The sequence below is a fragment of the Plecotus auritus genome (genome assembly GCF_963455305.1).
Source record: "Plecotus auritus genome assembly, chromosome: 7".
Classification (NCBI taxonomy): Eukaryota; Metazoa; Chordata; class Mammalia; order Chiroptera; family Vespertilionidae; genus Plecotus; species Plecotus auritus.
In genome coordinates this window covers 117,551,019-117,565,314 of record NC_137774.1, presented here as the reverse complement: position 1 = coordinate 117,565,314, position 14,296 = coordinate 117,551,019, and the positions used below count along the sequence as shown (strand labels likewise).

The following is a 14,296-nucleotide window of genomic DNA, read 5'->3' as shown; positions in this document are numbered from 1 at the left end:
GGGAAAATTGGACAGATACATGCAAAAAAATGAAACTAGTCCACCAACTTACACCATACACAAATAAACTAAAAATAGATAAAGGTCTTGAATATAAGAAGGGAAACCATAAAAATCTTAGAAGAATCCACACGTAGCAAAATATCAGACATACGTTGTAGCAATATCTTCACGAATACAGCTGCTAGGAAAATGGAAACTAAGGAGAAAATAAACAAATGGGACTACATCAAAATAAAAAGCTTCTGCACAGCAAAAGAAACCATCAACAAAATAACAAGAAAGCCCACTGCATGGGAGAACATATTTGTCAATGTTATCTCCAATAAGGGTTTAGTATCCAAAATTTACAGGGAACTCATACAACTTAAAAAAGGAAGATAAACAATCCAATCAAAAAATGGGCAAAGGACCTAAATAAACACTTTTCCAAAAAGGACATACAGAAGGCCCAGAGACATATGAAAACATGCTCAAAGTCACTAATCATCCAAGAGATGTAAATCAAAACAAGGAGATACCATCTCACACCTGTCAGAATGGCTATCATCAACAAATCAACAAATGACAGGTGATGGCAAGGATGCAGAGAAAAAGGAGCCCTTATGCACTGTTGGTGGGAATGCAGACTGGTGCAGCCACTGTGGAAAACAGTATGGAGTTTCCTCAAAAAATTAAAAATGGAACTCCCATTTGATCCAGTGTTCTACTTCTAGGAGAAAACAGAAACAAAAACCAGAAAGGATATATGCACCCCTATGTTCATAGCAGCACAATTTAAAATAGCTAAGATTTGGAAACAGCCCAAGTGGCCATCAGCAGATGAGTGGATTAGAAAACTGTGGTACATCTACACAATGGAATACTACACTGCTGTAATAAAGAAGGAACTCTTACCATTTGCAACAGCATGGTTGGACCTGGAGAGCATTATGCTAAGCAAAATAAGCCAGTCAGAAAAAGATAAATATCACGTGATCTCACTCATTTGTGGAGTATAATGAACAACATAAACTGATGAACAAAAATAGATCCAGAGATAGAAGTATCAAACAGACCATCCAACCTAAGAGGGAAGGCAGGGTGTGTGTGTGTGTGTGTGTGTGTGTGTGTGTAAGAGATCAACCAAAGGACTTGTATGCATGCATACGAGCAAAACCAATGGACACAGACAGTAGGGGGGTGAGGGCATGTGCTGGGGGCGGGGAGCGATGGGGGAGAGATCAATGGGGGGAAAGGAGATTTATGAAATACTTTAAACAATAAAGAATTTAAATTAAAAGAAAACCTGGATTGGTAATACAAGTTAATTAGTTACACAGGTAAAACACCTAGCATATGTCAGAATAATTTATTGAGATATTAATTGCTATTTTGTTATTAACTGCATTTGAAGAATTAAAATAAATTGCTATTTTGATTTTTAAAAAGACATAAAAATAAATATAAATAAAAAAGAAAGTTTACAGAATTCTACTGAGAGAAGTAAGATCATCCATCAATGGAATAAAATCTAAAATGATAACTTTAGCTGCAAGTGATAATTTTACTTTAAGTAAAATCCACTGGAGCAAAGGGAAAGAAAAATGTTCTCTCTTATTAGACTAAATTATCAAAAATATTAATAATATAGAATTCTTTGCATTTTAGACGTTACATGATTGTTTTAGCTATTTAATTTCAACTAAAATTTAACTAGCATAAGTACTGTTGGATATCTGAAACAAGGAAGCTATAATTCTGAACTCGGTTGGTTGGTGCTACAGCTTAATTAAGTTTGGAAAATTTCTCTGAAATTGTTATAAAGGCTAAGGAAAGGTAGTCCATATAATTCATCAATGGAATCTATGCAAACTAAGTACCTAAGATTTCCCAATTACTGTATAAAACTTTATTTTTTACAGAGGGTTAAATGGATTTTTTACTGATTTGATCATCTCTAGAGATACATCAAATGGCAAACTTTTCTTCAATAGTGTGCTTTAAATGAGGAATTAAAGAATTAGACAAGCACTATGGACCATACTTTTGTTTTGAAAACAATTGGGTGTCGACAATGAAAATGTATACTACCTGAAACAAAATTTATTCCTGATAAGAGACTAATAATAAAATAGCAACTGCCACCCCAATCTTTCCTGCTACACATTCCATTTGACCACCAAACATGGTCATTGGGTGGTGGTTTGGAAGATAAAAGTGGAACAGGGTAGAAGTGAATGTGATTGAGTTCTTAATACGCTAGCATTACAGTCATATTTTCTTCAGGAAAATTTAATCAAGGAATATAACTAAATACAGTAATATCATTGCTTAGGTATTGAGGTCTGTTACACAGACCTTTGAATATGGCAAAGTCTCTATCAGTGCCTTCTTTCCTACATGAAAAGTCTAGTGGGAAAACCCCAAGTTTTTTGCTTTACTCTCTTCTAATATGTTATCTTGTGTTGGCATTTAAAATACCTACAGCCATAATTTGGAAGTTGTAGCCTGAGGCTATGATAATCTGATCAACCATATTAGAAGTTAGAGTTAACTGATTGCTTATAATCAATCATTTGAAAACACCTAATCTAAACTATTGCCTTCAAGCTAAACCAGAGCTAAATTATTCCAAGGAGTAAGAAATTGTAAATTTTTAAAGATTTATGGGACACTTGATTCAATAACCTTCTCAGCAAACTCAATATCTAGAGATATTCACTTCTTAAAAATCCATTAGGTTTGCTTTTTACTTTAAATTCACAACTAATTATTTTAATGTTTATAAGAAATCTCTGAATGTAGTAGTTGCCCAGTCACTTGGACTTCAGTTAGAATAGCTTTATGCAGATTAATTCAATACATATTTTGCATATTGATCAGTGTTCCTCTTTTTTCCTGAAAGGTCAAAGTAACAGGGGAATTTCTAAGATTATGCATGTATTTTCTACCACCAGTCATTACAAGATTAGGTAAGGCAAAAAACAAATAAACAAACAAAAAACCAAATGCATGTAACAAATATAACATAAAATAAATGCATGAATTTTTTCCTATAGCTCTTAAATATAGCAGTATAAACCTTTATTCTGAATATAGTCTTGGAACTTAAAAAATGATGAAAATACATTTCTTTCCCTGGCTAAAGTGGGAATTGTTTAAAATAATTTTTCTTCTCAAGAGCAGCATAGTAAATTCTTTATAAAATATTCATAGATTTCCCTCTCTCCCCCTCTCTCTTCTCCTCCCTCTCCCTCTCTCTCTCTCTCTCTCTCTCTCTCTCTCTCTCTCTCTCTCCCTTTCTCTCTCCTAACATATATATCAGAATTTGAAAGGTAATTTTCAAAAGATAACATTAAGGTATTAAATTATGAACCTATGGTAACTTTCTCAGGTGGCCAGGATGGAAGTTCCCAAGTTTCACACTTAATTATTATGATCCCACTTATTTGTTAATCAGAAGTTAATCTTATATTTTCTTTCTAATAACACCTTAGACAGGTAAAATTTAGTAAGCATTGATTTCACAATTTTGTGATTTTTGTGGATACTGGGCACAAGTTGGTTCTTAATATGTACGAGTTGATTAATTAACAAATTGCTGGGAAGACAAGCTATCCAGGTTCTATTCTCATTATTTGAGATTCACACCTTCCTTATTGGCATGGTTTCCCTCTGCTTCAAGATAAGCTAATATGATTTCTGGTGGTAGCAAGAATGGTTAAAAATGTTTTTCTTCCATTCTTGCTACCCTGTTTCTTAAATTGCTCTAAAGAAGTAACCCTAAACCAAAGTTCAACACAACTTTGTTCTTTTTCATGACTCTGTTCTCTACCCCTCTGCACCTGTGCCTCAGCCCTCACCATAAGGAGTATGAGGTTTTCACACTTCTAAGATAAAGAGATAAATAAATAAATCTTTGCTCTCATATAATTTACAATATAAACAGAGAACAAAATGAATAATAATCATACATTTTGATGAATGTTTTATTAGAGACATTCACTACTTGTGAAGAAAAGACAGAGAAAAGACACAAGAGTGAGGAATTGTGCCCTATTGGAACTTACCTTTCAATCAATACTTGAAGAAGGAGTAGAAGTTATCCAAGTGGAGAAGAGAGAAAAATGCATACCCAGGAGAAAAACCAGGATATGCCTATATCACTGAGTGCCAGGAATGCTTCCCCACTCGTCAAAAGACATTCTAGGTATGTGCAGAGCCCTTTAGTCTCAATGAGAGAACAAGAATGGAAAGCATGCTGGCCAAGGGCAGCCTGGCAGCTCTGTTTCTCACAGGTTCCTGGTTAAGCCATGCACCTGTGAATGACTTCTCAGATATCAGCTATTCACAGTTTCACATTCCAGGATGAAATTGAATAATTGGAACTGCTAGGAAATAATATTGTGACACAAGAGTAAAAATTTTAAGATATCAGGAAATGGGGCAATGCCAGAAGGGTGGATATCAGAGTCCCCAGTAAGGAAAGAAATACTTCAGTATGAAAATATTCTGAGCCTTAGAACACCCAAAATGCAGTATCTAACTGCTCAAAGGCATTAAAAAAGGATACGTGTTTTATAAAGAAATATTACAGCTGTGTTGCTCATTGGTCAAAATAGAAACCATATGAAAATGTGTTTGGCATAAGATTAAATTTAGAACAAGCAAGCCATTTCCAGAAGGCATGTGGAGTGAATGTATCCATTTTCAAAGTTGTTTTATTAAATTGCTTTTACTTATGTGACTGAGTAGATTCAGTATTCCAACACAATCCATTTGAACAACAGTGATAAACTTAAGTTTGCTGAAGTCTGCTAATGGTCTATTTCAGTCTCACTTTTAGTGGGGGCTCTTTTTGGAGCCTGGTCTGATTCAAATTATTGGGCAAGCACATGCCATTCACATGAATTTACTAGTAGTCTGCAAAGGATCACCCTAATTTTATACAGCCTTTTTTGTATACTCATTTAAAATTGATAAATTTTCACATCTGAAAAATAAGTGCAGTAACTAAAGTCTGAGAAATAGTATTTTTTTTTTTTTTTGTAATCTTAAAACTGGGGGTGAGGGGAAGTTGATGCTGGAAGATGTGTGAAAATACAATCTGTTTCTTTGTTAAGAGCCACATAAAACACATACTTTAGCACCTAATGTATGCTTCTTTTAATAGATATACTGGACCAAAGAAATATTTTACAACAGTGTGACAGCTACATAAATAAGAGGTGAGCTGGAAATGTCACTTGGTTTGATTTCTCTAAGGCTTGTTATTTCTGTTTACATTTAAACCAACAAGCTAGGAATTACGACCTTGATCATTAATTGTGAATCAGCCAGTTTACTGGCTGCATGCCACAAGAAAACATCAATAACCCAGCAAAACCCTGGGAAATTTAGGAGGGTATATTAAGTGATATCCTATTACTCAACATAATTTTATTTAATGGCAAAAATGAAGAAATAAGTATACTATTTGTGAAATATGCAGATTAATTAGAATCTTATCTTATATTCTAAATAAAATGAAATAACTAAAAAATTATGTAGTCACAGTAATAGTGTAAAAAAATGCTTATCCTCCCAACACAAAATGAAATTACTAGGAATAAATTCAAAATAGCACAACAAATACCAACAATATAAAGTATGAGACTTTTGCTACATATTAAGTACAACAAAATCAACTTTAGAAAATCTCAAGTGATAACCAGTTGAATATAAATCAACAATATATCATAATTATAAGGAAAGTCAATGTATTATTGATACTGTGTCTAATGTGCAAAAGGTCTAGCAAAACAACTTGTGTGGAATATACTATACACAGTATTCATATTTTATATTTTCTATAAATATATGTAACATATTGTATTATGTACTTCCTGAGTATATATGAAATATTAATAGTATATTAAATATTACATATACATTGTGTGTATAGTATATAGCATATGTATATACTATTTTTATTTTTCATATATGTAACATATAATAGTTGAGAAATAATTTTCCGTAATTTCCATTTAAAAACAGTTATAATTTTTCAAAGTTTAATAATTGCAGAAATCCAAAGAAAGAATAAATTCAATAGACTATGTAGCATCATAACAAACATATGTGCCTATACTTTCTCTATCTATTTATATACATTTGGTTGTGTGTATATCTTTTACTAACAACAGTAAACATTCAGATGACAGTGGGTTAAATTATGGTATTGAAGACTATTAAGAATATTTAAATTCCAAGAGATATTACTTGAAAGTAGGAATATTTTAGTGAGCTACCTCTATTACTGTGATGCTCAAAAGTTAAATGAACTTTCTTTAAGTTATAGAGAAGACATTTTTAAAGATGTTTATAAAAATCAAGTACAAATGTTTATTGTGGTGGTTTGAATATGCACTTTAGTAAGAACAAAGTACAGAACCAGTAAAACTTGAAGCCCAAAGGAATCCAAATGATTATTTATGTCAATATCCACATTTTAAAAGATACAAATTTGAGACTCAAGATTGAAAATAGTCTTGTCTACAGTCAGAATAGGAGAGGTGTTTTTTGTTTTGTTTTGTTTACCATCCTTGGCAATCAACCTCCTAAAAGATTATTGAACATTCTCTAAGCAACTGTTCTCAGTTTGGATCAATGTAAAAACATGTTTTAAAGAGAATAAGGACATTTCCTCACACTCTGCAATATATGTCTGCAAACTCTAATTTGAGAAACACTGCTGTAGGTCATGAGGGCATATCAAGCATTTCAAATGAAAATTCTTAATTCTAAGAAAACTTAAAGCAGTTATGTGGTCAATTTATCTCACACTTGCACATTTTTTATAGTTGTTAAATTATCCTTCAAATAAAAAACATCTGGAATATTTGTCAAATATTAAAAAAAAGATAGCATATGTATTCTCCACTAAAAGATAAAGAACAAATGTCACAAGTAGAACTTGTACCAAAATTTTAAAAATCTATATTCACTCAATTTATTTTTCCTTAAAATTCATTTTGTTGAAGATATTAGCATATAAAATTGTTGGATAACTTTAGAATGACTATAATAGTGACATCACAGAACATATCTACCTTTACCAAACTCAATAATCACCAATGAATTTTCAATCATGTTTATCTTGATTAATACAAAGTACAAGCTTATAAATTTAATGAGAGTAGAGTCAGTTATATTAAAACAAATTATTAGTTAGAATGTGGTGACAAAATAGGACACATACATTATTTTTGTTACAGTAGAATTAAAATAATAAAACTAATGGGTCATATACATTAAAAATAATTGATTTATTTATTTTAAATATTTTAATAATAGTCATAATAATTGCCAGAGGTCAAAGGATCCAAATATAAATGTTCAGATATTTTTTCCAGGACTGATTGTAAACAAATCTAAAGTTTAAATCAATTAAGCTCTTAAAAGTAAATATCTGAATAGAGAGCACTATAATAAGAAATAGAGGAATGAAGATGAGAACGATAAGAGCAAACTCCCTAAAGTGCAAACTTCAAAAAAATTTGCATAAGTGTGCATATGATTCTAATATACAACTAAGAATCTATACTAATAAAAGAGAAATATGTAAATTGACCATAACTTTGCAACACCCACAGCCAATCAGGAGTGAGTATGCAAATTAACCCAACAAAGATGGCGGTGGCCCCGCCTCCTGGCCACTCCAGACCTCTGGGCAGCGCATCTCCTCAGGGCCTCCCTGCCATGCTCCACACCTGTCAACCATCCTTGCAGCCTCCCTGTGGCCCAGCCCCTGGCCTCAGAGGCAACCTTCTGGTGCCTGAGGTCGTAGCTCCCAGTGTCTGGCATCTCCCTCTGCCCCACCCCTGCCCCGCTGCTCTGGTAGACAAAACCCTAGTGCAGGAGCTCACTCGGTGCACAGTTGTTAATAATACATAATTCAACCTGGACTCTAATTAATTGAAAATGCCCTATTTGAACCATGCTTCTTATTTTGTGTTTTATTATTGGTGGTAAACTGAGAAATATTAAACTAATATCTAAAGAACAAAGTTACTAATCCCAAAGATTATACAGAAAGGCAAAAGACCCCTAACAGTCAACACAATATTGATGAATAAGAAAAAGTCAGAAGACACTACCTAACTTCAAGAATTACTATAAAGCTACAGTAATCAGGACTACTAGGTGTTGGTAAAAAATAGACAAACAGATCAACAAAATAAGTAAAGAGCCCAGAAACAGACCCACACAAATATAGTCAATTAATGCTTAACAAAGAAGCAAAGATAATACAATGGAGTAAAAACACTATTTTCAACAAAATGACGCTGGAATTTCAGGTTATCAGCATACACACACACACAAAAAATGAATCTACACACAAAAATTAACTGAAAATAGACCACAGATATAAATGTAAAATGCAAAATTATAAAACTCTTAGAAGATAACTCATAGAAGAAAATCTACACAACTTTGTGTTTGGCAATGACTTTTTAGATATAATACCAAAAGTCATGATCTATAAAAGAAATAAATGATAACCTGGGTTTCATTTAAAATAATAAATAAAATAAAATAAAAAAAATAAAAATAAAATAATAAATAATATTCTTCACAAGGCAATGCCATGAGAATGAGAAGACAAGTCACAGACCAGGGGAAAATATGTCCAAAATATATATCTGATAAAGAACAGTTATCCAAAATATATACAACTCAACAAGAAAACTAACAACCTGACTAAGAAATGGGTCAAAGACCTTAAAAGACATCTCAATAAGTAAAAGATACAGATGGCAAATAAGCACATTAAAAGACACTGGACATCATATGTCATCAGAGAAATGCAAATTAAAATAACTACAAAATATCACTACATACCTATTAGAATAGCCAAAATCCAGAACACTGGGAACACGAAATACTGGTGAGGATGTGGAGCTACAGGAATTCACATTCATTATTGGTGGGAATGTAAAAATGGTACAGACACTTTGCAAGACAGTTTGGAAATTTCTTACAAAACTAAACATACTTTCATCATAAGATGCAGCAATCATACCTTGCTATTTATCCAAATAACCTGAAAACTATGTCTACCCAAAAATCTGCATACAGATGCTTACAGAAGCTTTATTCATGATGACCAAATCTTGGAATCAACAAATGAGTGTATATATAAATTGGTACATCCAGACAATGGAATATAATTCCCCACTAAAGGGAAATGAGCTATCAAGCCATGCAAAGACAAGGAGAAATCTTTAAAGCATATTTTAAGTAAAAGAAGACAATATTAAAGGGCAGCATACTATCTGATTCCAATATATCACATTCTAGAAAAGGATAAACTATGGAGACACCAAAAAGATCAGTGCTTGCCATGTATTAATGGGGAAGGAGGGGTGAATAGGCTGAGCAGAGAGGATTTTTAGGGCAGTTAAACTACTGTTTTGTGACACTCTATTGATGGCTCCATGTCATTATACATCTGCCAAAGCCCACAGAATGTGCAAACTACGAGTGAACTGCAGTGTAAACTACAGATTTGGGGTGATAATAATGTATCAATGAAAATTCATCAATTTTAACAAATGTATGACTCTGAAAGATGTTGCTAATGAGGGAAGCTATGTGTGTTTGGGGAGGCATGGGGTATATGGGAAATCTTTGTAACTTTCTCTTGCTTTTGCTGTGAGCTTAAAACTGCTGTAAAAATAGTCTATTAAAAAAAAGTACTAATTTAGAGTAATGGATTTTCTAATTAGTTTCCTATACTCAGGAAGTTCTTCAAAACATTTGTTTTTGAATCTTAATGAGCGGGGACTGTATGTGTCAGGGTGTGTGCATGTGTAAAACAGCATATTTTTAAGTTTTTCTCTGAATCAAATGATACTTGACATTGACATCTCAAAGAATAGTATATATTCTTAGCACAATGTATTATTAAGTGATTCTGTGTTAAGAACACATTATATAAAAAGAACATTGTTTTTTCAAATTGTAATTAACAGAAATCTCTGTAACAACAACAAAAAATACTTTTCCTCCAAATGGGCATATTTTTATCTCATTTTGTTGAAACTTTGTGTCAAACATCAAGAGAATGAATGTTGAATAAACATGATCCTATCTAATAAAGAGGGATATGCTAATTGACTGTCACACCCTCACAAAGATGGCAGCACCCACAGCCAATGAGGGAATATGCTAATTAACTGCCATGCCCTCAAAGATGGCAGCCCCCACAGCCACAAGATGGTGGCGCCCAGTCCCCTCAGTCCTGCGGGGGGTCAGCAGGTGGGTCCGGCCACTCCGCGCGCCTGCCTCTGGAGTCCCCCAGTCCCCTTAGCCTCCCAGCTGCCCAGGGCCGCCCAAGGCTCTGGTAACCAGGGCTGGCTGAGGCTTGCGCTGCCGGCAGTGGCAGCAGCAGAGGTGTGATGGGGGCGTCACCTTTCCCTGATTGCTGGGTCACCTCCCGCCCCTGAGGGTTCCTGGACTGTGAGAGGGGGCAGGCTTGGCTGAGAGACCCCCCCCCCCCGCCTCTAGTCTAATATAAGAATGCAGTTGTGCACAGAATAATACAATCCAAGAAACTATCTTAAGACAGAACAAGGAAATGCTAAATCTTTGAGGAGAGTATCTCAGTAACAAAACAAAATGAAAATACTAGCCCAGACCCAATTATAGTAGATGAAGGAAACTATTTTTAACTCTGGCATTGTTAAACACTTTCTTTTAGGACTTCTACCACTGTATTCAATTGGTCCCCTGAACTTGCCCTTCCTTTCCATCTCCACTGATTCTGCCCTACATTTTTATCAATTTATGAGTCAATTAGTCAAAAGCCTAATTGGTTTTTATTCTTCTAGCACCTCTTCTTGCCAATGCAGAGTCTGCAGATACAAGATTTACTCTCCTAAATGCACACAGCTAACTGTGCTTAATGCAGGATAAAATTGATTCTCTTCCCAACCAGAACACAAGTAATTTTTCCAACTTTGTAGTACAATGCTCCACAATACTCCACAAGTGTACTGTGTACTTAATCATTTCCTGCCTCAGTTTGCTCTAATGATGCCATAGCATTTCTTTGTTTGGTTGTCTCTTTCTCTCTTCCGACAATTATTACTCTATTTTTAAGGTCTAGTTCAAATGTCTGACTTTTAAGACTTCTTTGTTAATCTGAGGGACAAATTCTACACTCTTGACAACAAACCTTCTTAACATTTGTTTATGTCCTAGCCAGCTGTGCATGGCTCTATTTCCATCATAAGCCTATGCATTCCTTTAAAGCAGTGATAAGTTCTGTTTTATTTTTGTATCTACAGCACCTGACACTCAGTAAAAGTTCAATAAATACACATTATTGCTTATCTTTGTGTTATATACATCACACAAGTACACATATACAAGACTGAATTTGGCCTTTTGGTTATTTGCCACTTTTAAACAAGAGTCTATGTCTTAGATTTTTCTTCTGCTTTTGAGTTAATAAATAAAAGGGAAATGTTAACTTAATTCATAAAAATAGAATCTGTAACTTTTGGGGGGAAACAGTAAGGAAGATTATTTCAGCCAGCTTCTCTATCTCCAGGAGGCCTCTTAGCTACAGATGGGTTTTAACTGCTCCGTAAATACGTTTAACATGTATGCTTCAACAATATCACCACTAGCCACTTAGCACTTCCATTGTTTTATTACCCAAGTTTTATCAATTTTACCAAGAATTCTCACTACTCTTTAACACAGAAAAGTATAAAAATCAGTAGTTTGTTCATGAGCAGACATAAGTAAGTGCCAAGTTCAAATATTTGCCTTTTCAAGAAAAGAAAATAAACTGAAATATTATAGCACATAAATAAAACTCAAGTTGGTGAACAGAGTAGCCATTATCAAATAATGGGAACATATACCCACTGGGAGAGTTTATGGAGGCTCCTCCCTGCCTAGGGAAAATGTTTAGTTATGTGTTCCATTGTGCCAAGGACAGACTGGTCCTTTCCAGACACTTACCCTCTGACAGCATGAATAAGTCTCAATGATGGATAGGCAGTTCGCACTTTCAGTTTATTCTTAAGGATTAATGCATTAACCCACTCCACGTGCTTCTCTCCTCCTTTGACCATGAAAGCAGGGATCCAAAGGACACTGTCATTCAGCATGGAAAGTCTGTGCACAAATTTTTCTCTGTCACTCTCATTCCGAAAGCCTCCAAATGCTCTTTGCACAACTGATGGATTCATGGTAATAAAATCTGATTTAGTTCCCACATCTGCAGCAAACTCCACCACAGGGGCTAGATTACACCTGAAGAGGAAAAAATTAATGGAAAAGTGAGAAATAAATATGAAACATTTACTCCTAAAATAGTATGCATGAAGAAAAGAATGAGAAACGAGCATAGTTTTATTTTAACCAGGTAAAAATAAAATAATCCGGTAAAATTACATTTTCAATAAATCACCACGCATCAGGAATTTTCTTCAATAAACATGTGCACTCCTAGGGTAGGGCTCAAATTGTTACTTACATTAATTCAGCCTGCTGTCTAAGAATGCCCTTTGCTGTAATCGTCATAAAATCATACGATATGAATTCCTAATAGTTGAATTTATGACAGTAAATTTGGCTGTCGCCATGCAGGTGGGAAACCTAACCACATGCTGTTCTATAAGTAAGTAAAACCTGATATCCCAATCTGTACCACTTCTCAAGCTTAAGTCATTTCAACAACTTTATAAACATAAGTAAGTGATGATGGCTTTTCTGTATTCTGAGATTAAGGGAAAACTGTAATTCCTTATAGCATTTTTCATAAACATATCTATAATTGCCTTCTAGGGTCCTAAATGGGAAATAAAAGTAAGAAAAAATGGAGTTATCATATTTAATATGCATTTTTGAGATGTTAAATAATGCAGAAAAGCCCTGCAATAGAGACAAATATCTTTCTGTTTCTCTGAGGACATACTCAAAATGCTTGTTGCCCTCTTTGGGGGAGGACAGAATTGGCTAACCTGTTCTCACATCTGAAGTTCTAGGATATTGCAAAGTGCCTGGGCCTGGTTCTGTTCTTGTATGTTGATTTCACTCTCATATTACAAACTTAGGAAAGTACCTTGAACTTGGTCTTCAACCAATTTGTGATGTTATTTTGATTCTCTGACATAGGTCTTTGACTACTTGAAAATAGCCTTTTATTTTAAAGTACTTTAATGTGCTAGGAAAGGTAAACTTTAATTATTTTAAAGTACTTTAACTTGCTGGGAAAGGTAGATTTTGCTAATTTGGAAAAAAAAATTTGAATCTATTCAATGCACACCTTCATGAAAACACACACAAGCATACACACACACACATAGACACAGACACACAGAATTCTCCTTATTTTCTTTTTCTCTACTCATATCAGCCTTTCAAGGGAAGGAAAAATAGAATGATTTCCTCTTTCTGCATTTTACAGATTTGACTGCATTATGAAAATGTCTCACATTTCTCTTCCTTATGCATTTAGCCATATTCATTAAATTCTTAAGCCAGATAAATTTAATTAAAAAGTAAAATGTGTGCTCTGCTATTAAAAATACTGGTGTATGTATCCTTTCTTATCTCTTTTAATTAATATTCATTATTACTTCTTAGATCTCTAAAAACATTTAGCTATCACAACAAATATCTTTCATCTTACACAATTAAGCAAAGTCTGTTATCAAAGATGAGCTACTGAGATAAAACAAATAAAAATTGATACATCATATTATTTAGAAACTAGAGGCCCGATGCACAAAATTTGTGCATGGGAGGGGGGATTCCCCTCAGCCCAGCCTGCACCCTCTCCAATTCAGGACTGCTGGCTCCTAACTGCTCACCTGCCTACCGGCCTGATTGCCCACAACTGCCCCCTCCCCTGCTGGGCTGGTCACCCCAAACTTCTCCCCTGGCCTGGTCACCCCTAACTTCTTCCCCCGCCAGCCTGGTTGCCCCTTACTGGCCCCCCTGCCAGCCTGGTTGTCCCCAACTGCCCCCCTCTGCTGGCCTGGTCACCCCTAACTGCCCCACCGCTGGCCTGGTTGCCCCCAACTGCCCCCCTGCCGGCCTGGTTGCCCCACGCAGCCTGCTGTTCACTGGTTTGGTCAGCCCTTACTAACCCCCCTGCCAGTATTGTTGCCCCATGCAGCCTGTGATCGGTCGTCCGTCCAGTTGTTTCGGTTGTGACGGCCCTTGGCTTTTTATATATTAGGATAATATTTTCAAGTTATGCTTATTTAAATACACCCACTACACTATGAGAGGGTATTTTTGTCTCTAT

At 34.8% G+C, this 14,296-nt stretch overlaps 1 protein-coding gene across 1 annotated transcript in view; it reads right to left on the bottom strand.

Annotated features, from left to right (window-relative positions):
* The window catches only part of ST8SIA4 (ST8 alpha-N-acetyl-neuraminide alpha-2,8-sialyltransferase 4), an 87,611-nt gene that overhangs the window by 31,168 nt on the left and 42,147 nt on the right, over nucleotides 1-14,296 (bottom strand). Inside the window, exon 4 of the mRNA XM_080680560.1 lies at nucleotides 12,001-12,294. Within this exon, the coding sequence (XP_080536686.1) occupies nucleotides 12,001-12,294 (294 nt within the window). The remainder of the gene's footprint in view (nucleotides 1-12,000; nucleotides 12,295-14,296) is intronic.